The 21820-nt window shown below is 39.3% G+C and overlaps 1 protein-coding gene across 2 annotated transcripts in view; it reads right to left on the bottom strand.

Annotated features, from left to right (window-relative positions):
* Window positions 1-21820, bottom strand: part of GUCY2C (guanylate cyclase 2C (heat stable enterotoxin receptor)) — a 121992-nt gene that overhangs the window by 42901 nt on the left and 57271 nt on the right. For both annotated transcript variants that reach the window (XM_021091130.1, NM_214105.1), the window contains 6 exon segments: window positions 20448-20569; window positions 18369-18465; window positions 14917-15034; window positions 13260-13395; window positions 7498-7583; window positions 4818-4929 (listed from right to left, as the gene is read on the bottom strand). In XM_021091130.1, coding sequence (XP_020946789.1) covers window positions 4818-4929; window positions 7498-7583; window positions 13260-13395; window positions 14917-15034; window positions 18369-18465; window positions 20448-20569 — 671 coding nt within the window.

Below are 21820 nucleotides of genomic sequence, written 5' to 3'. Positions count from 1 at the left end.
GTCACATGTATTTTTAAACTGTTTTTGTTTCATCGCATTATATCCTTCTACTGAACCAGTTATTTATCTCTGAGATGGAAGGTTTAGTAAGGTTCACACTTCAACACTTTTCTGTAAGGGATGAAGTTCAAGGATTTATGTTTTGCTAACTTATAACTTTGCCTCTGCTTGTTATTTTGTTTTCTGCCTAGGGGACTATTTAACAGTGAAAATGTGAGCTTTGGATTTCTCTTCCCATCAGGGCATAAATAAACGATTCCCTTGAAGGTGGAGCTGCATTGTGGGCATACTGACATTGGTGAATTCCATTAATTAATGTAATCATCACTTCCATCCCCATCACCACCATCCACCCCCATGCTCCTCCCAGCCCCACACAAAAAAACAACAGTGAATATGAGAAATACAGTTTCAACTGGGCAGATGATTCTACTCCGCAGTCACCTAAAATCACCCACCCTCTAGACTGGAGCATGAGTGAGAGGAAACACCTGTTGGGCCCTTAGCCCCTCTCAATTCCTATCTGCTTCCCATAGTGTGAACATCACACTGCACGAAATAGAATTGTGATATTCAAATATACTATACGCTATTTAAATATGGTAATTTAAAAATCAACATGCTTTTCAGTTTTGCTTGTTAGATAAACCACAGCATCACATCATTTCTAAGGCTAAGCTTCTGCTACCTTCTGGGGCTGCTGTGGTATCACATTCTAATTAACTGTATTCACTGTGTATGGAGATTGAGTTTATAACCCCAAGGTGTCATATGGCATAATTGCTGGAAAGAACTTTGAGATCAGTTAACAAATCTCCTGACTTAACAGAGGAAGATACTCAGAGAAGCAAACTGACTAAAATTAACACCATCTAGATGTTGACTAGACCACATGCATCCTTATTTCATATTGTCTTTCCTTCATTCCTTCTTTCCTTCCTTCTTTCTTCCTTCATTTCCTTCTCCTTTCCTTTATTTGTTCCTTCTTTCCTCTTCCCAAGGCACTATGTTGGGGCAAAGATTGGACCCTGCATGAATATGGTGTCTGGCAGAAAAAGGTACAAATAAATATGATGTAAATAACATGCTAGAAGTTCTGGTGTAATAAGGGTGAGATCAGTAACCTCCTGAGATGTTAAGAAAAAGCTTAGGAAAGGTGAAATCCGAGTTAAATGTTGAGGATGAGTGGTGGTTGACCAGTCATGTGGGGAGTGATAAATTTTAGTCAGAGGGAATAGCATCAGTAAAGACGACTTACATGTAGTTGCAAGACCTTTTCTTTAAGGAAGTAGGAGAAAGTTGAGAGAACAGGGAAGGGATTTCAGGTTAAGATGAAAAACAAGGATGGGGGAGTTCCCGCTGTGGCTCAGCGGGTTATGACGAACCCAACTAGTATCCATGAAGCCTCGCTCAGCGAGTTAAGGATCAGTCTGGCATTGCCGTGAGCTGTGGTGTAGAGTAGAAGACGTGGGTTTGGATGCTAAGTTGCTGCGACTGTGGTGTAGGCCGGTAGCTGCAGCTCCAATTTGACCCCTAGCCCGGGACCTTCCATATGCCTCAGGTGCAGCCCTAAAAAGCAATCAATCAATCAATAAATAACACCAACAAAAAGAACAAAAAAAAAAGAAAAAAAAAGGATGGATAAGTAAGAAGAGCTCAGACATGTGTGCTATTATAATGAGGTATTTGGACTCTACTCTGCAGGTAAAGTGGAGCTGCCAGTCAACATTAGCAATAGTTGGGGAACATGACTGGATTTTCACCATCGTTCTGGTGGCAGTGTCAGTTGGATGGGAGATGGGAAGGAGGCAAGACTAAGGTAGGAAGACAGTTGGATGTTATGTTCCTGTAACCCCGGAGGTGATGGCGAAAGCTTGGGTGAGGGTCACAGACCAAATCCGCATTGTCCACTGCACTGCCCCAGGTGCTTAGAACACAGCTGGTCCTAAGTCAATATTTGTCAAATGAATGAAAAGACAGTGATGGCATGATCTCCAGATGACAGGTTCCATTACTCAGGTGGCAGTTGTGTCCACAGATGAAAGACCAGGCATGAATACCTTATTCATATACAATTTGAAAGATGGAGTTACTTATTTGTAAACTAAATGTAACAGTTAAAAATGAAAAGCTCTGCACTAATGGAATTTTCTAGTTAACTGAGGATGAAGCAGCCCAGGATGAGGTAACGTCCCTGTTCTATGTAATATAAATATGGAATGTGCTCTCTTTTAGGTAAATAATGAGAGCCGTCTCAAAAATCACTTTTTGAAAAGTTCAGTACTTTACGAAGTAGAGACTTTCTGTTCATAACCAAAATATCTAAACTCTTAAAAAATGTTAAAAATAAAAACCTAACTGTCATGGAGGGCTATAATTAAAGAAAGAGGAAAATAATTTTAACTCAAAAGTTACAAAAGAAGAAGTAGAGAGTTGCAGAAGCCTGGGAGAAAAGAGATACATTTCAGAAGTTCAAGTTTGGTTTAAATCTGGGAGGCTTGAAAATGGTTCTAGAGACAACTTTTTAAAAAAGCTTGCTACAGAAAATAAATCAACTTTTAAAAGTAAATGACAGTAAATCTGAGGAGTTCCCATTGTGGCTCAGTGGTAAGAAATCTGACTACTATCCGTGAGGATGTGGGTTCAATCCCTGGCCCTGCTCAGTGGGCTTAAAGATCTAGCATTGCCATGAACTATGGTGTAGATTGCAGACTTGGCTAAGATCTAGCGTTGTGTAGGCTGGCGGCTGTAGCTCTGATTTGACCCTAGCTTGGGATCTTCCATATGCCACAGGTGAGGTCTTAAAAAGAAAAATAATAAAAAAAAAAAAATAGAAAGTAAATGACAGTAAATTAGAAGTCAGCTCAGCACTGCTTGTGGTTTGGAAGAATGGACTCCCCTCCCTCCCTCTTTGCTTTAGGCAACTACTTGTGCCTACTGGATACAAACAGGGGGATCACCTGTAACCAATCTGACTCATGGAACAAAAGAATACTAGAAACAAAGTTATACATCTGACATAAACAAGTACATTCAGTCAGAACTATTCTCTTCAAGTCAGATCAACCTTTCAGTTAAGAGTTTCTGCCTGTAAAACAGAGCTAAGATAGAAATATTTCTAATTTATAATTTTTAATATTTTTAGATGGTAAATTAATACATTCATTGTGGAAAATTTGGAAAATTAACGCAAATATAAAAAGCAAAGAAAGATCTATGATATTATTACTTGGAGGCACTGTTAACAATCTAGCGTATTAAGGGAGTTCCCGTCGTGGCGCAGGGGTTAAGGAATCCAACTAGGAACCATGAGGTTGCGGGTTCGATCCCTGCCCTTGCTCAGTGGGTTAATGATCTGGCATTGCCATGAGCTGTGGTGTAGGTCGCAGATGCAGCTCGGATCCCTCGTTGCTGTGGCTCTGGCGTAGGCTAGCGGCTACAGCTCCCATTCAACCCCTAGCCTGGGAACCTCCATATGCCGCAGGAGCGGCCCAAGAAATGGCAAAAAGACAAAAAAAAAAAAAAAAAAAACAACTAGCGTATTTTTTAACAGTTTTATTTCTATGCATTGCTTTACAAAGTTAGAATCTCACTAAAAAAGCTGTATTTTCCTATTACTTTACATTATACCTTTTCCCATGTCACTTAAAATTTTTTGTAAACAATTATTTTTAATCAGTAGCATGATACTCCATTTATGAGTGTATCATCATTTTCTAAGTCAATTTATTAACAGTGTTTCCGCATTTTTTTGCTTCTTTGGGCATAAATATTTGTCCAAATTTAAACTTTTTTTCCTAAAAATAGATTAGTAACATGGAATTACTTACCATTCACTGTGGAAAGCCTTGGCCAAGCCAGCCATGGGCAGACTGTCCTGAGACCTTGTTGCCCAGGAGATACGTGGCTGGTCCTGGCCAGTGATGGTCAGTATTATACAGACACATTGCAAGTTGCACAGGGGAAGGCCGGGCCATGTTAGGATTTAATGGGAACTCAAGTTAAGTGGGTAACCATCATTATGACCCAAGTATGTCTCCTCTGAGGGATGGGGACAGTTTAGAGTCCATGCTCAATGACTACCCTTCAGCCTGATGACATCAGGTATTCCTTGCTGAAGTAAGTATTTCTTGAGTTAACAGCAGTAAAATGTAAATGGAGTGAGAAAATATGTCTCTGTGTTCATTTTGCCAATTGCCAAACCTAGTTTTATTTATTCCCCCCCCCTTTTTTTTTTGAATTTTTTGAACTGCACCCGAGGCATATGGGAATTCCCAGGCTTGGGGTCAAATTGGAGCTGCAGCGGCCAGCCTACACCACAGCCACATCAACGCGAAATCTAAGCCACGTCTGCGACCTACACCACAGCTCATGGCAATGCCAGATACTTAACCCACTGAGCAAGACCAGGGATTGAACCCTCATCCTCATGGATACTAGCCAGATTGATTTCTTCTGCACCCCAAGGGGAACTCCCAAACCTAGTTTTCTATAGGATAACTTTTGTTAAAGGGGAGGTAGGACTCATATTAGATAGGTATAGCTAAATCAGAATGGGAGATTTTCAGTGTTTAATCAGAACTGTAGTATCATGCATTGGGCGGAGAAGTAACGTCCACAACCACAAACTTGGCATATCAAATTCAGACAATAAACAAAGCAAAACAAAATCTAATTCAGACAATAAGAAAAACAAAACAAACATTATTTGTTTTATTGTTTATGCAATTACACTAATTAATTGCATAAACCATAGAATTCACTATCCTTACCAAAAAGCAATTTTAAGGCAAGAAAATTCACGAAGGATACCTTACCCCGGCCCGGAATATCATTAGGAAGTTTGTGGTTCTTCCAGATGAATGTGGGGCTCTTATCCACTGGGTTTGTATAGTTTTTGCGGGTATCATAGGTCAAAAGGACCTTGTACTGTGTCAGGGCATGAAAAAAAGAAGATGAACAGAAAAAGACATGTTAGAATGACTTCTGATGAGATTGACTATCCTGCCCCGTGACATTTGAATTTCACAGTAATACTTTCTCACTCAAAGTAAATGTTAACCAGCTGGGAGCTAGTTAGGATCCATTCAGTTCTCAGTGTGAACATGAATTTAAGCTCCACACAGGCTGATTAGTTTTCTGTTTTTTTCATGACTATACACCATGCCTGTCCAACCAAGATTCTTTGGGTCTTCAGGAAACTAGTTCAAATCTTACATTTTACAAATGTTAAAAGAGAGGCAAGAAAAATTAAACGGCTACCTCCAAGTCACATGAAAGGGAGGCACCAGTGTTTTCCTCAATATTAAGTTGCTATTGAAAATGATGGCTTGAGAAAAATGCACCTTATCCGTTATCCATATTTATACACATCAAGGGGCTCCTAGAAAATTCTATATTTCTTAAATTCTGTCAGTTATATAATTTTCAAATATCTTCTATCTCTATGCTCCAATGTGCTGTCTTATATATGACACTACTTAGGTTTCTAAGATAAAAGATCTCTTATTCAAGTAATCTGCCAATGGAAATGTTACTATATCCTTAAATTACTGCTGCATATATCGAATCAACTTTGTAAGAGACATCTGGAAAATGACCGTCCTTCTAAATTCACCACCACTCCCTCAAAACATTCTGGACAAAAGTTCTACATCCTCAAAACTATACTCTTATTTTGAAGGCAGAACATACACTTGCATATTTTGAGGATAGGAAATATCTTATATATTAGAGGCTGATAGATTATCTCTTTACTGAGAGCTACTCTGGTTAGGGAATAACATATAAGTAGCCCCAGATTTTGAGAATTAATCCCTGTTTTCCCTATATGTACATATTATACAGCACAAGTCATGGCATTATTTTTAAAAGTTCAGCTAGATTTGCCTTCAGGGAGAGTAAGTACATAGAACCTTTTTTCTCTTAAAGAGCACTCATGAAGCTGACAAGAGATCTCACGCATGCATCTGCTTCTCTCCAAGGGAGGCAAAGGCAATATTCCAGATGCAAATAACTTAGAGCATGTAGTTGTTACAGAAGTATTGAGCTGATCTCATTTGAAGGTATTCCCAAGTCGCCAAATACAACAATATACTAAAGGTTCAATATCACTAAAACAATGTAACTAAAAACTATGGATTACTTTTCTGAAATGCTGCTCCCTCCCACACACCTGGAACTTCTGATTTAATGTTCTCAATCTGAGCATCTTTTTCTCTAGCATTCCACATTTTCCACTATAGATGTCTTTTGCAAAGCCAGGTCAATCTATACGCTCAATGTATTAGTTAGGGATGTCATAATGCTCACGTTGGAAAATTACATGAAAAAATGAGTAAATTTTTAAAGTATATTCCTGGTTATGTCAGCACCCAATCTCAAAGAAAAAAAGGCTTTCAACTGACCATGAAGTTGGTTAGAACAGAAGCTTCTAGTTTGCGATGAGACAATTCTGGATGACATAAAGACAGGTTTGAATTTAAATGCTTATCAGCCTTCAACTATGTGCCAGATAAGAAGCTAAGCACAGGAGACATGGAGAAATGAGATTCACTCCTTTTCTTTAAAGAACCTACTACATAGGTGTGTGACTATATATACACTATGTCCATATAGTGTGTGAATATAAAGCATAATATTAGGCGGTGGTTTATATATGCCAGAGAGATTACACAATTGATGATTTTCATGAGACTTCAAAGGGAGAGAACAGTGAAAGTTTCACTGAAATTTCCAGTTGTAAAAATGAATAATGCCATTTGCAGCAACATGGATGGAACTAGAGACTCTCAAACTAAGTGAAGTAAGTCAGAAAGAGAAAGATAAATACCGTATAATATCACATACTTGGAATCTAATATAAAGCACAAATAAACCTTTCCACAGAAAAGAAACTCATAGACTTGGAGAACAGACTTGGGGCTTCCAAGGGGGAGGGGGAGGGCCTGGGATGGACTGGGAATCTAGGGTTAATAGATGCAAACTATTGCCTTTGGAGTGGATAAGCAATGAGATTCTGCTGTATAGCACTGGGAACTATATCTAGTCACTTTTGATGGAGCATGATGGAGGATAATGTGTGACTGGGTCACTTTGCTTGCTATACAGTAGAAAATTGATAGAACACTGTAAACCAACTATAATGGAAAAAATAAAAATCATTAATAAAAAATTTTTTTAAATGAATAAATGCTTCTTAGGAGAAAACTGCCATCTTCTCATATCCCATTAATAGTCCATTCTTTATATCTGTGTCTTCTGGGTGGGTATTTTTTATATAGTACATGGAGTAGATATTCCGCATACAAAGTTCTATGGGTCAAAATGTTTAAGGACTGCAGTCCCAAGGGGGGGGGTGATAATTATAAATCTGAATAAATGAAATTATAGATTCCAAACATGGCTTCTCTAATTCCTTTCTCTATTAATTACCTTCCCGGATGACCCACCCCATCCCATCACTTAAACCCAAGTTTCTGATAAGATGTCACATACTTTGCTGGTGTCCACAGAGGTGTACAGGAGAAACATAGTATTGTCAATATCCCCACAGTTGTCCAAAGTCACAGGACCCATGTGCCCTAGGGCAAAATCAGAAAGAGTTAGAGGCCATTGTTGACTTCTTGACTGACTGAAAGACCAGTTACATCCTGACAGAGGGTATCAGATAGGTTCAAAATGCTCTATTTTATTGAAAAATTGTTGACTTTAATGATATAATCAGAGGGCCTCTGGATTGATTATTGGCCCTGAGATCTCTGAAGGATATTTTTATGAGAGATGATATATAGTTGAGAGGAAAACTCGTTTTCATTGAATTTAGGATGCTGATCCTAAATGTAATTTTTCAATAGATTTCTCTTGATTATTAATGATAAGTTATTTTCTAAGAGTATTTATCTATCAATGGCACAGTGTGTAGTCACTCCACAATCTAACTTAAATTGTAACCTAGATTGTAAACCATCACTATCATTTATTAGCTGAACACATCAAGAAAATTAATCTCTTTCCGTCTCAGTTTTCTCATCTATGAGATTATAGCTGTATAGGATGAGCCTATGAAGTGGCTGTTTAGGTAAACAAACAAACAAAAACAACAACCCCCCCAAATATCAACAATTTCATGTGGTCCAATCTAATAGCTAATATTTATTGTGTGTTTACTGTACCAGGCTCTGTGCTGAGTGCTTTATATGCATTTATCATTTTATTCTTCCCCAAATACCATGACATAGAAGCTGTCATTATTTCTGTTTTACTGATGAGAAATCTGAGGTCAGAAATGTTAAATAACTTGCTCCAGGTTAAAGGTACAACTAGCAGGTGGCTAACTGCTGCTTGTGATCACAGACGTGCAGGCAAAAAGTGGCAGCCACTGTTGTTGCACCTCCCCCCACTGTTGAAACCCTTCCCCCCTCTGCCGATATGACTCCCAGAGGATGTAAAAGGTTGGTGTCCCCTCACCCCCACTTCATTTTTCTCTTTTTTCCCTTTAAACCAGACATGGAAGATTAGAATACTGAAGCAACTACATATATGAGGGAAATTAGAAAGTGACTACACATGCCTAGGAGAAGGCTCAGAAAAGACCTGAGAAGACCTTAAGTTTCCATTTCAGGCTGATCCTAAGCAGAGACAGTCTACAATAAAATAAACAAAAACAAAAGCTAGCAAACCCTGGGGAGTAGGAAAATTCCCCATTCGCCATATGATTTTCAGGATTACCACATTATGAGATTCAAATGTTCAATTTTCAACAACAACAAAATCACAAAGCATACAAAAAAGCAGGAAAGTATAGTTCGTTCAAAAGAAAAAAAAATAAACCAGTGGAAGTGGAAGCTGAAAAAGACCTGACGGCAGATCTGCTAGATAAAGGCTTTAAAACAACTATCTTAAAATTGCTGGACGAACTAAAGGAAGAGATGGATAAATTCAAGAAAATAACATATGAGAAAAATGTAAATATTAATAAAAAGATAAAAAATCTAAAAAAGAAGCCAGAAAGAAAAACTGGAGCTGAAAAGTACTAGTAACTGAAATAAAGAAGCAAAGGCATACTTGAGCAGGCAGAGGAAAGAATTAGTGAACTTTTTTCCTTGAAAATGCTTGACAATAATGCAGAACGATTATACATAGCAAACACCTTCAAAATTTAAACCCTTTAAACATTTAACTTTTCAGCATTAATATGCACAAATGCTATTACAGGAGTGGGGTGAGGCAGGGTGAGAATGGTGGATTACAGCCTCCATAGGGATCAGGGTATCGACAGTGTTACTTTTAAATTATAGAATACCAATTTCATTCAGAAAATGGAAATTATCAAATCTGAAGAACAGAAAAAAAAAAAGATTGAAGAAAAATGAACAGAAACCAAGGGACCTATGAGACACGATCAAACAGACCAACACATGCGTTGTGGAAGTCCCAGGAGAAGAGAGAGAGAGAGAAGGGTAGAGAGAATGCTTAAAGTAATAATGGTGCAGTGGAAACAAATTTGACTAGTATCCATGAGGATGCAGGTCTGATCCCTGGCCTTGCTCAGTGTGCCAGTCATCCGGCGTTGTTGCCATCTGTGGTGCAAGTCGAAGACTCAGCTTGGATCCCCTGTTGCTGTGGCTGTGGCATAGGCCAACAGCTGTAGCTCCAATTCAACCCATAGCCTGGGAACTTCCATATGCCGTGAGTGCAGCCCTAAAACAACAACAACAACAAAAAGGCAAAAAATAAAAAGTAATCCAACTATATGATGTCTATAAAAGATTCAGTTTCAATCCAAAGATACAAATGGGCTTAAAGTGAAAGGATGGAAAAGGACATTCAATGTAAATAGTAATCAAAAGACAGCAGGGGTGGCTGTTCTAATATCAGATATAATAGATTTTAAACCAAATAAATTTATAAGAGGCAAAGAAGGACATTCATCACATATTATTAAAAGGTTTAATATAGCAAAATATATGACAATTTTAAACATTAACAGATTAATAAAATATATGAAGCAAAAATTGGCACAAAGTAAACAGTTCCACTATAATAGTTAGAGATTTCATTATTTCACTTTCACTAATAGATAGAATAACAAGACAGAAGATAAGTAAGGGAACAGAGGAATTGAACAAAACAATAAACCAATTAGATATAACAGACGTATACAGACACTCTTCCCAACAATATAATGCACATTTTTTCTCAAGTGCCATAGGACATTTTCTAGGATAGACCCTATGTTAAGAAACAGATTAAGTCTCAATAGATTTTAAAAGGTAACTATCATAAGAAGTACCTTCTATGACCCCAATGGGATGAAGTAAGAAATCAATAACAGAAGGAAAACCGGAATATTCACCAGTTTATAGAAATTAAACAGCACACTTTTAAACAACCAATGGATCAAAGAAGAAATCACAATAGAAAATTTTAAAAACCTAGAGATAGGTGAAAATAAAAGCATAAAACACCAAAACTTAGGGGACACACACAGTGAAAACAGTGCTAAGGGGAAATTTATAGTTATAAATACTTACATTAAAAAATAACAATGGAGTTCCCGTCGTGGCGCAGTGGTTAACGAATCCGACTAGGAACCATGAGGTTGCGGGTTTGGTCCCTGCCCTTGCTCAGTGGGTTAACGATCCAGCGTTGCCGTGAGCTGTGCTGTAGGTTGCAGACGCGGCTCGGATCCCGCGTTGCTGTGGCTCTGGCGTAGGCCGGTGGCTACAGCTCCGATTAGACCCCTAGCCTGGGAACCTCCATATGCTGTGGGTGCAGCCCTAAAAAGCAAAATAAATAAATAAATGAAAGTGGAGGTATTATAACCAATGCTACTGAAATGAAAAGGAATATAAGGGAGTACCATGAGCGATTATATACTAACAAATTGGATAACGTAGATGAAATGAAAAAAAAATTTCTAGAAACACACACTATTGGAACAAAACCATGAAGAAAGAGAAAATCTGAATAGACCTGTAACTAGTAATGAAACTGAATCAATGGTCAAAAATCTACAGGTCTCCCTCCCCTCCAAAAATGGTCCTGAACCTAACGACTGAACCAGCAAATTCTACCAAACATTTAAAAAATAATAAACACCATTCCCTCTCAAACTTTGCCAAAACACCTGAAGAGGGAGAAACACTTTCTAACTTATTCTATGAGGCTAGAATTACTCTAATACCAAAGACAGAAAATGACACTAAGAAAAAAGAAAACTACACTCAATATTCCTTATGAACATTGATGTAAAAATCCTCAACAAAACACTTATAAACAGAATTCAGCAGCATATTCAAAGGAGTACACAACATGACCAAATAAGATTTATTCCTGAAATAAAAGAATGGTTCAACATATAAAAATTAATCACTATGGGAGTTCCCGTCATGGCGCAGTGGTTAACGAATCTGACTAGGAACCATGAGGTTGCGGGTTGGGTCCCTGCCCTTGCTCAGTGGGTTAACGATCCGGCGTTGCTGTGAGCTGTGGTGTAGGTTGCAGACGCGGCTCGGATCCTGCGTTGCTGTGGCTCTGGCGTAGGCCAGTGTCTACAGCTCCGATTCGACCCCTAGCCTGGGAACCTCCATATGCCACGGGAGCTGCCCAAAGAAATAGCAAAAAGACAAAAAAAAAAAAAAAAATTAGGAGTTCCCGTCGTGGCGCAGTGGTTAACGAATCCGACTAGGAACCATGAGGTTGCGGGTTCGGTCCCTGCCCTTAACGATCCGGCGTTGCCGTGAGCTGTGGTGAAGGTTGCAGACGCGGCTCGGATCCCGCGTTGCTGTGGCTCTGGCGTAGGCGGGGGGCTACAGCTCCGATTCAACCCCTAGCCTGGGAACCTCCATATGCCGCGGGAGCGGCCCAAGAAATAGCAACAACAACAACAACAAAAGACAAAAAGACAAAAAAAAAAAAATTTAATCACTATAGCACAAGAGAATGAAGGAGAAAAACTCATGGTCATATCAATTGATGCAGAAAAAATATTTTACAAAATTCTATACTCTTTCATGATAAAATATTCAACAAACTAGTAATGGGAGGAAACTACCTCAACATGATAAAAGTCATGTATGAAAAACCCACAGCAAACATCATGTTCTGTGGTGAAAGACTAAAAGCTTTTCTTCTAAGATTAGGAACAAGGCAAGGATGCCCAATTTCAGCACTTCTACTCAATATAGTACTAGAAGACCTAGCCAGAACATTTAGGCAAGACAAAAAAGAAAAAAGACATCCAAATCAGAAAGGAAGAAGTAAAATTATCTCTGTTCACAGATAGTATGACTTTACACATAGGAAACTCACAAAATTTCACCCACAAAAAACCTTTTAGAACTAACAGAGTTCAGCAAAGTAGCAATATACAAAATCAACACACAAAAATCAGCTGTATTTCTATATACTAACAATGAACTATCAGAAAAAAAAATTAAGAATGTCAATTTCAGGGAGTTCCCGTCGTGGCTCAGCGGTTAATGAACCTGACTAGTATCCCTGAGGACGCAGGTTTGATCCCTGGCTTTGCTCAGTAGGTTAAGGATCCAGCACTGCCGGGAGCTGTGGTGTAGGTCACAGACGTGGCTCAGATCTGGTGTTGCTGTGGCTGTGGTGTAGGCTGATAGGTGCAGCTCCAATTTGATCCCTTGCCTGGGAACTTCCACATGCTGTGGGTGTGGCCCTAAAAGACAGAAGTTTCCAGAGAGGCTTGTGTGGGAAGGGAATGCTGATCCATGTGGTTTGGAGGAGCATGTGTTAGGAATTTTATTTTATTTGTTTACTTATTTTTTATTATGTATTTTGTTGGGAATTTTAGATGGCACTGCTATGAGAGGTTTGGTAGTTAGAGGAGTAACATCTGATCCCTGAAGGACAGAAAGGGAGATAAGGAAGGACCAGAATTAAACTGCAGCTATTTCTCTTCTTGCCGGTGTCCAGAGTCAGGACGTCACTGCCCAAAATGCCCTGTGTGAGCTTGTTGCTAAGTACAGGGACTGAGTTACCTGCTTTCTTTGACATCCAAAGATTCTGAAATTCTGAAGCCTAAACTGGGGTCCAGTCGCCGATTTCACATCCCCAAAGTTCCTGCAATTATGTGTGCCTCCAATTACGTTAAAGGTTGTTAGCTTTTGGTCCATCTATGGCCAAACCCTATCTTTGCTTCACCAAGTCCATCTGCAGGGCCCATATCTCATCAGATTACTGTAGAAACTGTTAGTTAAGTGCTGTTGTTTGCTCTTAGAAACTAGTACCTTCAAAAGTGATGTTCCTGAAAGCATGAGCAAACTTCGAGGTGGTAACGTCTTCTCTCTTTTCAAGAAATATCTTCAACATGTGTCCGAAGAGCAAGACTCCATTCATGTAGGCGAGAGTGAAATCATTTTTTACCTGAGTGAGAAAGGAAAACCTTAAAATGAGTACCCCTTCCCCCAAGATTCTGCTCTTGAGCCTGGAGAAAAATAAAAATGTCTTGGGGTCAGCAGGTAACTGGAAAGGTAAAGGAATAGTAGGGGAATTGTAGGGATTATATTACAGAAATAACTCTCCTTGAACCAGGGGTCTTTATTGTCTCCATATCGCAATTCTGTCTTCTCTTGGGATCCATAAACTGAGAATTTATGAGAAGTAACTTTAAGGAAGTAACTAAAAGCGGCTATGCTGGGAGTTCCCTTTGTAGTGCAGCAGAAACGAATCCAACTAGTATCCATGAGGATGTGGGTTTGATCCCTGGCCCTGCTCAGTGGGTTAAGGATCCAGCATTGCCTTGAGCTGTGGCATAGTTTGCAGATGCAGCTCAGATTCCTTGCTGCTGTAGCTGCGTCGTAGGCAGGTAGCTGCAGCTTGGATTTGACCCCTAGCCTGGGAACTTCCATATGCCGCAGGTGTGGCCCTGAAAAGCAAATAAAATAAAATAAAATAAAAAGTGGCTGTACTTCTTTTCCATGATGATAAAATATTTTTATTTCACCGAGGAAGGACAACATACAGCATTTTCAATTCTTGTAAGTTTTTATATAGAAATAATGCTTTCATTCAGGAGTCAAAAAGAACAACAAAAACAACCCTAGTGCCTTTGAGTGTCCTGATGGGGGCAGGAAGAGTTTTGATTGGATTTCCCTGGGAGGAGGTCCTGATTGGGTGTTAGTTCAAACCACAAATGTCTGCATTGGGAGGAGTTCCTCACAGCTCTCTGGCCCTTGTCATCTCAAAGCTGTTCAGGGTCCTCAGGACCGACCACTCCTCCCTCCTTGTCCCCCTCCAAAACTGCTCTCAGTTGTCTCTGTGGGTGGAAAGCATCTGATGAATTTGGTCACATTAAGGTGCAGGGACTTGACAAAATCCAATGTGGTATCAGAGTCGGGGGTCCTCATTTAATCAGGACATTAATGATCTGATGTCCAGTGGAGGTTCTCTTTCTGGGACAACTGCTAAACCAGATGGAATGCTGGGATTAGGGGAATAAACCAGGACAAATCTGGACAATGGTTAACCTCATTATACTAAAGGACTACGTCTAGGAATAGGTATCTCTACAGGTAGAATGTTGACATTTACGGCCAGCAGAAACTTGCTTTGGGATGCAGGGAACTTCATTTACTTTATATTATTTAATTTCTACCTCCCCAGAGTTAGCAGGGCTTCTTCTGATCTTCCCACACTATCACTGCTCTTCGGATGTTACAGCAGCATGCAGTGTGGTGCCTGTCTAGAGCCCAGCAGGGACCCACGGTTAAAAGTTCAAATAGCAAGAATCCTGCTCTTCCACACAATTGGTCTCAGTTAACAATTGTTGAGCGAATTGGAGTAAGTGAAAAAAAAATGCTCATTTGAGAATTGGGGTCCCAAATGAAAGAACGATATCTCACCCTTGACAAAGACAATAATAGTATATATGTGTAGTAAGCTTACCAGTGATAAATCCTTGGAGAAGGAGCTATTTGAGACAGAATTTTCAGGAGGCAGTGTCAGAACCAGAACATTTTTCATATAGTCAGGGGCTGTGACATTGTCCATGAAGTAATGATCACTGTAATTAAAAAGCACAAGTTTCTCATGGAAATTATGTGCCTCCAAAAAAATGTCATACATCAGCCTTGAAATAATTTAAAACATTTTTTTTCCTGCAAAACTTTCTACCTTCCCCCAATACGTTTATTTTCTTCTCCACCTGCTACCTTGAATGATAGCACTTAGGCAGCTGTGGTTAACATACACATGCCATCCCAACATAACATGGAAAAGAAGATCAGAACACAGAAGATGTGGGGGGCTCTGGACATGTAAGCTTGCTTGCAAGGCTTGATAACCCATGGTTTACCCCTGGGAACTTTCTTTTCCTTAGATACTCAAAACACTTTAGAGATTTAGAGATACGACAGAGAGAAATTATATGAACTAAAATTACTTTTCAGGTGGTGAAACATAAGCATGAAAAGACTAAAGATCTTCTCTAACACTGTAAGCTTCTTAACATTAGTTTATTGGGTAATCAGCACATTTTGGACCATCAACGCTGTCTGAGATTATGCTGCCAACCATATGGATTCCAAGCTTCCTACTCATTTTAATGTTTTAATATGCAAATAATCTAACATGCTTGAACCACTGTAATTAGGATGACCATCATTTAATATTCAAACAGTAGGTGGACACATCTATGTACTGAGGACTGTGTTTAATTGTTGGCTCATATGATCACATCTCATCCTAACAGCATCCTTATAAAAAGTAGACTTGTTTCTTTTTCTTTTTCTTTTTTTTTTTTTTGTCTTTTTGCTATTTCTTTGGGCCGCTCCCGCGGCATGTGGAGGTTCCCAGGCTAGGGGCCCAATGGGAGCTGTAGCCACAGGCCTACACCGCAGCCACAGCAACACGGGATCCGAGCCGAGTCTGCAACCTACACCACAGCTCACGGCAACACCGGGTCCCTGACCCACTGAGCAAGGCCAGGGATCGAACCCGCAACCTCATGGTTCCTAGTCAGATTTGTTAACCACTGAGCCACGATGGGAATTCCCTTGTTTCTTTTTTTAATGCTCATTTTATTTTATCTCTAAAGAATTATTTTATTTTTTATTTTTTCCATTATAGTTGATTTACAGTGTTCTGCCAATTTCAAAAGTAGACATTTTAATTCTCATTTTACAAATGAGAAGACTTAATCTCAAGATACTAATAGCCAAGAGCCAAGTGAACCAGAAGTGTCAGTATGATAATTTGAACTCAAGTTATGTCTCATTTCTAATGAATCTCACAATCTTCCCAAAACATAGCCAGGTGTCCTTAGGGAATAGTGACAAAAGAATGTTAACACTTTGGCAGCTGATGGAGGATTTGTTGAAAATAAAATTAAACCAATGTGGTTACACTGAGGCCTCCTTCTGGAAGGCAAAACAGCTATTGAAAGTCATAAGGAGTTCCCTTCATGGCTCAGTGGTAACAAACCTGACTAGGATCCATGAGGACTCGGGTTCGATCCCTGGCCTTGCTCAGTGGGTTAAGGATCAGGCATTGCCACGAGCTGTGGTGTAGGTAGCCGATGCAGCTCGATCCCACATTGTTGTGGCTGTGGCTATGGCCAGCAGCTGTGGCTCCAATTCAACCCATAGCCTGGATATGTCCATATGCCACAGGTGTGGCCCTAAAAAAAAAAAAAAAAAAAAAAAAGCAGCCCTCAATTGGTTGCAGGAATAAAATGTTGATAATTTTGCCCTCTTTCTGTATTCCAGCTAAAAGACTAAGTTAACTAAATCATCTTCATGAACAAGACAGGCCTGCAGTTCCTATGCTTCATTTTTCTTAACACTAGACAAGTACATTCAAGGTGGGTGGAATGACTAGGCAACACTTTTGGTCTGAACTCAGATGGGGAATGATTAATGACCTAGTCATATAAGTGAAGTCATGTGATGTAGCTGGTGGGGCAAGGGACACAGATGTACCAGCAACACCTTTTTAAAGCTTCATCTGACTCTGATATTACCTGGCATAGTTTGTTTGTGGGGTCTCCAACCCTACTAGAAGATGAGTGGTAAAAAGAAGGGATGTGATCAAAGGTAGTGTCGGTTCCCCAGCATTTTCTCCCTTTAGTCCCAGGGAAGTGCAGAGGTAAAGATCACCAACACCACCCAGTGACTACACCCCCGAGGGCAAAGAATAACTGTGTAAATCAAATTCACTTAACGGGAACTTTCCTCTTACCAAAGGTGGCTGGAGGAAAAATAATCTGCGACCAAAGGCCATTAGCAATTGAAGGTACAGATATGGCCCACATTCGCAGAAATATGATTGGGATATTAGTTGATTTATTACTGCCTGGAAATAGACCTTAAAATAAGGCTCAAGAACAGGATCTTTGAAAGAAATGCAAATCAAAACCATTATGAGATACCACCTTATACCAGCCAGAATGGCCATCATCAAAAAGTCTACAAACAATAAGTGCTGGAGAGGGTGTGGAGAAAAGGGATCCCTATTACACTGTGGTGGGAATGTAAGTTGGTGCAACCACTGTAGAAAACAGTATGGAGATTCCTCATAAAACTAAAAATAGAACTACCATTTGATCCAGCAGTCCCATTCCTGGGCATCTACTCAGAGAAAACCATGACTGGAAAAGACATATGTACTCCAATGTTCATTGCAGCACTATTTGCAATAGCCAAGACATGGAAACAACCTAAATTTCCATCAACAAAGGAGTGGATAAAGACAATGTGGTACATATATATACACAATGGAATATTACTCAGCCATTAAAAAGGAAAGCAATAACGGCATTTGTAGCAACATAGATGGACCTAGAAATTATCGTGCTAAATGAAGTCAGTTAGACAATGAGACACCAACATCAAATGCTATCACTTACATGTGGAATCTAAAAAAAGGACACAATGAACTTCTTTGCAGAACAGCTACTGACTCACAGACTTTGAAAAACTTAGTTTCCAAATGAGACAGGTTGTGGGGTGGAGGATGCACTGAAGATTTGGGATGGAAATGCTATAAAATTTAGTTGTGATGATTGTTGTACCACTATAAATGTAATAAAATTCATTGAGTAATTAAAAAAAAAGAACAGGATCTTTGTTGAATGGGCATGTGGGTTTAATGGGGTTTTCATAAACCTTCTATATTGAAACATGGTAGTGATGTCAAAGGCAGACAGACATCTCTGCTAAGTCTGTAATTAAATAAGAAGGAGGGTGTGATAAAGAATAAGTGAAACAGGTTAAGATGTTATCTTCATACTGAATCCCATCTGAGGCTGTGCAGAACAGAGGAAAAGAGAATGTCTTCTGAATATCCTTAGAGTATTTCCCTTCTGAAAGGAGAAGAGTTCTTTCAAATATTATACCTACTTGAATAAATCCACTAGAATAATGACGGTGTCTTCAGCCACTGCCCGGCCACCCTTGAGGGTGTGGACGGTTTCTGGTGCACCACACATAATAATGACTGGAAAGAGAGCAAGATAAGGAGTCCACTCACAAGCAGGAAAGGAACCAGGTGCCTGAATTTGAACCCAGTAAGTCCATGCTACATTCATGTCTTAAGATTAACACCAATTCTTCATATCACTCCCCTCCCCCTCCTTTTTTTTTTTCTTTTTCTTTTTTAATTAATTAATTTACTTATTTGTCTTTTTGCTATTTCTAGGGCCGCTCCCGCAGCATATGGAGGTTCCCAGGCTAGGGGTCTAATCAGAGCTGTAGCCGCCAGCCTACACCAGGGCCACAGCAACGCGGGATCCGAGCCGCGTCTGCGACCTACACCACAGCTCACGGCAACGCTGGATCTTTAACCCACTGAGTAAGGCCAGGGATCAAACCCGCAACCTCATGGTTCCTAGTCGGATTCACTAACCACTGAGCCACGACGGGAACTCTCTTTTTTTCTTTTTCATTTACAGTCATAGAAGAGCTGCATGGGAATCTTAAAAAGAATCATCTAGTCCATCTCCTTAATTTTACTGATTTAAGGAGCCAAGACGTCAATGGGATAAAAAAAGCTGGTAGATGACTGAAATAGTTCTGATCTTCAAGTATGGGAGTCGGGTTTAGTACTTATTCCATTAGATGAGGCTGGAGTAATTACAAAAACAATTTTCATTGATAAGTGAAGTGCACTCATCACTTGTAAAGTAGTTGAAAAAGATATAGTATAATTAATGTGAGCATTTCTGAAGGCTTCCTAAGCAACTTCTCTTGTGGTTTTTTTTGCAGCTTCTTAACGAAGTCAGGGATTTCAGGGCTAGAGTTCCAGTCTGACTCTATAAGCTCTGCTACCACTGCAGCCACATTTCCCAATGGCTTGGTGAGTAAGATGAGTTGGGGGGAAACTTCATCAGATCTTTCCATATACTGTGTTGTCCAGTTGAAGTGTAAATACTTCAGGGACTTGAATAAGAATGTATTTCTTTTTTCCCCTATCTTGGTCAATGTTTTGCAAATCATGGTGTTTTTTTTAAAATTTTATTGGAGTATAGTTGACTTACAATTTTGTATTAGTTTCAGGTGTAAAGCAAACTGAATCAGTTTTATAATATACTATAGATTATTTTATATATGTAATATATATAATATACATCCATCCTTTATATATAAAGGATGGATGTATATTATATATAGAGAGAGAATGGATACATTATATATATATTATATAATACATCCATTCTTTTTTCCCATATAGGTTTCTATAGAATATTAAGTAGATTTCAAATGGTGGGTTCTTAATATGGCAAATGCTTAATCATGACAGCAAATGATGTTTTGAGTGATAGCAGGAAATCCTGCCAAGCAGGAAACTTTCCTCGTAGAAAATTCCACACTTGATTTATTTTGCTTCTGATATGTTCTTATTTATAAAAAGAATATTGTGTAAACTGAAATAAATCACCTAATAACTTAGCAAGAATGACTTTATCCCTTTAGGCTTTCACACTTAGTTTATAACTGAGAGATCACTGGGCAGGTGAACTACAGATAGATTAAAGCAAAGTGAGACAAATGCAGCTTACCTTGTAATTTTGCCTAAGGCTAAATACGTCTGCTTGGTTATCAGGAGGTCAGGGTTCAGAGCATTTGAGGATTAGTCACAAATCCAATAATATATTGGGTTGTGGTGAATTGAAAAAAGCAGCTTACTGATGGTGGACCTTGATATCGTTTTAATTTATAAAAACTGGATTTTAACATCATCATTACTTTCATGATGTTAATCTGGTTTGCTCAACACTACTAATTTCTCTCAGAGGATAAAGTTTTAATAAATGAAAGTTGAAATGTAATAGAGTTGCATGTGGTTACAGAACTCCCCAAATATAAAAAACATTCAGAGGTTTGATGAGAGCTCTGTGGTGGGAGCTTTGTCAAAGTAACTTATAGGGAAGTGGTAGTTGTGAGGAAGTAGCTGGCAAAAAAATTTTCATGTCTTCTCACCATTGCTTTTCCTGTTCTGGTCCATTAAGATATTCTGAAACTCCTCATTTCCTCTCAGCATCTCCTTGAAGCTAAGTTTCTGAGAAAAATAGGAAACTCCAGCCTCCAGAGCATTGAGGTACCTAGAACAGGAAAAAAAAAAAAAAAAAAAGAAAAAACCAGAAGCTCTAAGAAATCAACTTAGTTTTCTTCATGGCTTTCCCTGTTGTTTGCTGTTTACGGATCTGTCCAATTTTGTTCATCTAAAATTTATTTCCACCATTAACACAATAGACAACACACACCATAATACCAATGGTTAGGACTATGGACAGCTAATTCAGGGAAGTTTTAGGGAATCTTCATAATAGTAGTAGACATTTGACAGATCCCTTATAATGGCATCTTGCTATTTGCTGAAGGAAGGCTACTCTGCTCTAGTCCCATTACCGCAAATAAACTGATATTTTTGAATTAATAGTACAAAAATTCAGAGTTTACAGGAACAATTTCTCCTCCTGTGTGAACCAGATTTTCGTGTGGTCTAGGTTCACTCCAGAGTTTATAGGATGAGGCGCTCCCGTCATGGCGCAGCAGAAACGAATCCAACTGGGAGCTGTGAGGTTGCCGGTTCCATCCCTGGCCTCACTCAGTGGGTTAAGGATCTGGTGTTGCTGTGAGCTGTGGTGTAGGTCACAGACTAGCTTGGATCTGGCACTGCTGTGGCTGTGGTGTAGGCTGGCAGCTACAGCTCCGATTAGATCCCTGGCCTGGGAACCACCATATGCCGCGGGTGCGGCCCTAAAAAGACAAAAAAAAAAAAAAAAAAAAAAAAAGGCAAAATTTCTAGGATGAGGCCTTAGGGAAGACTGTGTCCCCAGTGGTACCCCATTTTATTCTTTGGCAGAGAGAGACTGCCGATGATGCCCTCAAGAGATGCTTTCTGCCACCTTTGCCGGCATCATGTGAACCTTGTGATTTTATTTTCGCCGTGCTGCCCACTATCCTGTCCTCCCCACCACCCGTATGCCTATGAAAAGTTGGGAGAGAAATCATTTCTAACTTGTTGTGGGACAGGCAGGATTCATGTTCTCTGCTATCACATCTTACACAGTAATGTGACAACACTTAACTTCGTTACCATTTTCCTTTTCTCTAAAATGGAGCTCAGAGTACTTGTTCCCTTTTCTTTAGAGGGTTTCCTGTAGGGAATCAATAAGGCTAATGTGAAAGTACTTTGAAAACTAGAAATAGTGGTGCATATGCAATGCATGTTGATTATATTTAATGACACCATGTTTCTTTTGGCCCCTTTGCTTTCACTTATTTATTTGTTTATTTTAAATTATTTTTTATTTTAAATTGTTCATCAAAAACATGTTTACTGTTAGGTC

The sequence above is a fragment of the Sus scrofa genome, chromosome 5 (assembly GCF_000003025.6).
Source record: "Sus scrofa isolate TJ Tabasco breed Duroc chromosome 5, Sscrofa11.1, whole genome shotgun sequence".
Taxonomy (NCBI): Eukaryota; Metazoa; Chordata; class Mammalia; order Artiodactyla; family Suidae; genus Sus; species Sus scrofa.
The sequence above is the reverse complement of the archived record's forward strand: the minus strand, read 5'-3'. Positions and strand labels throughout refer to the sequence as shown.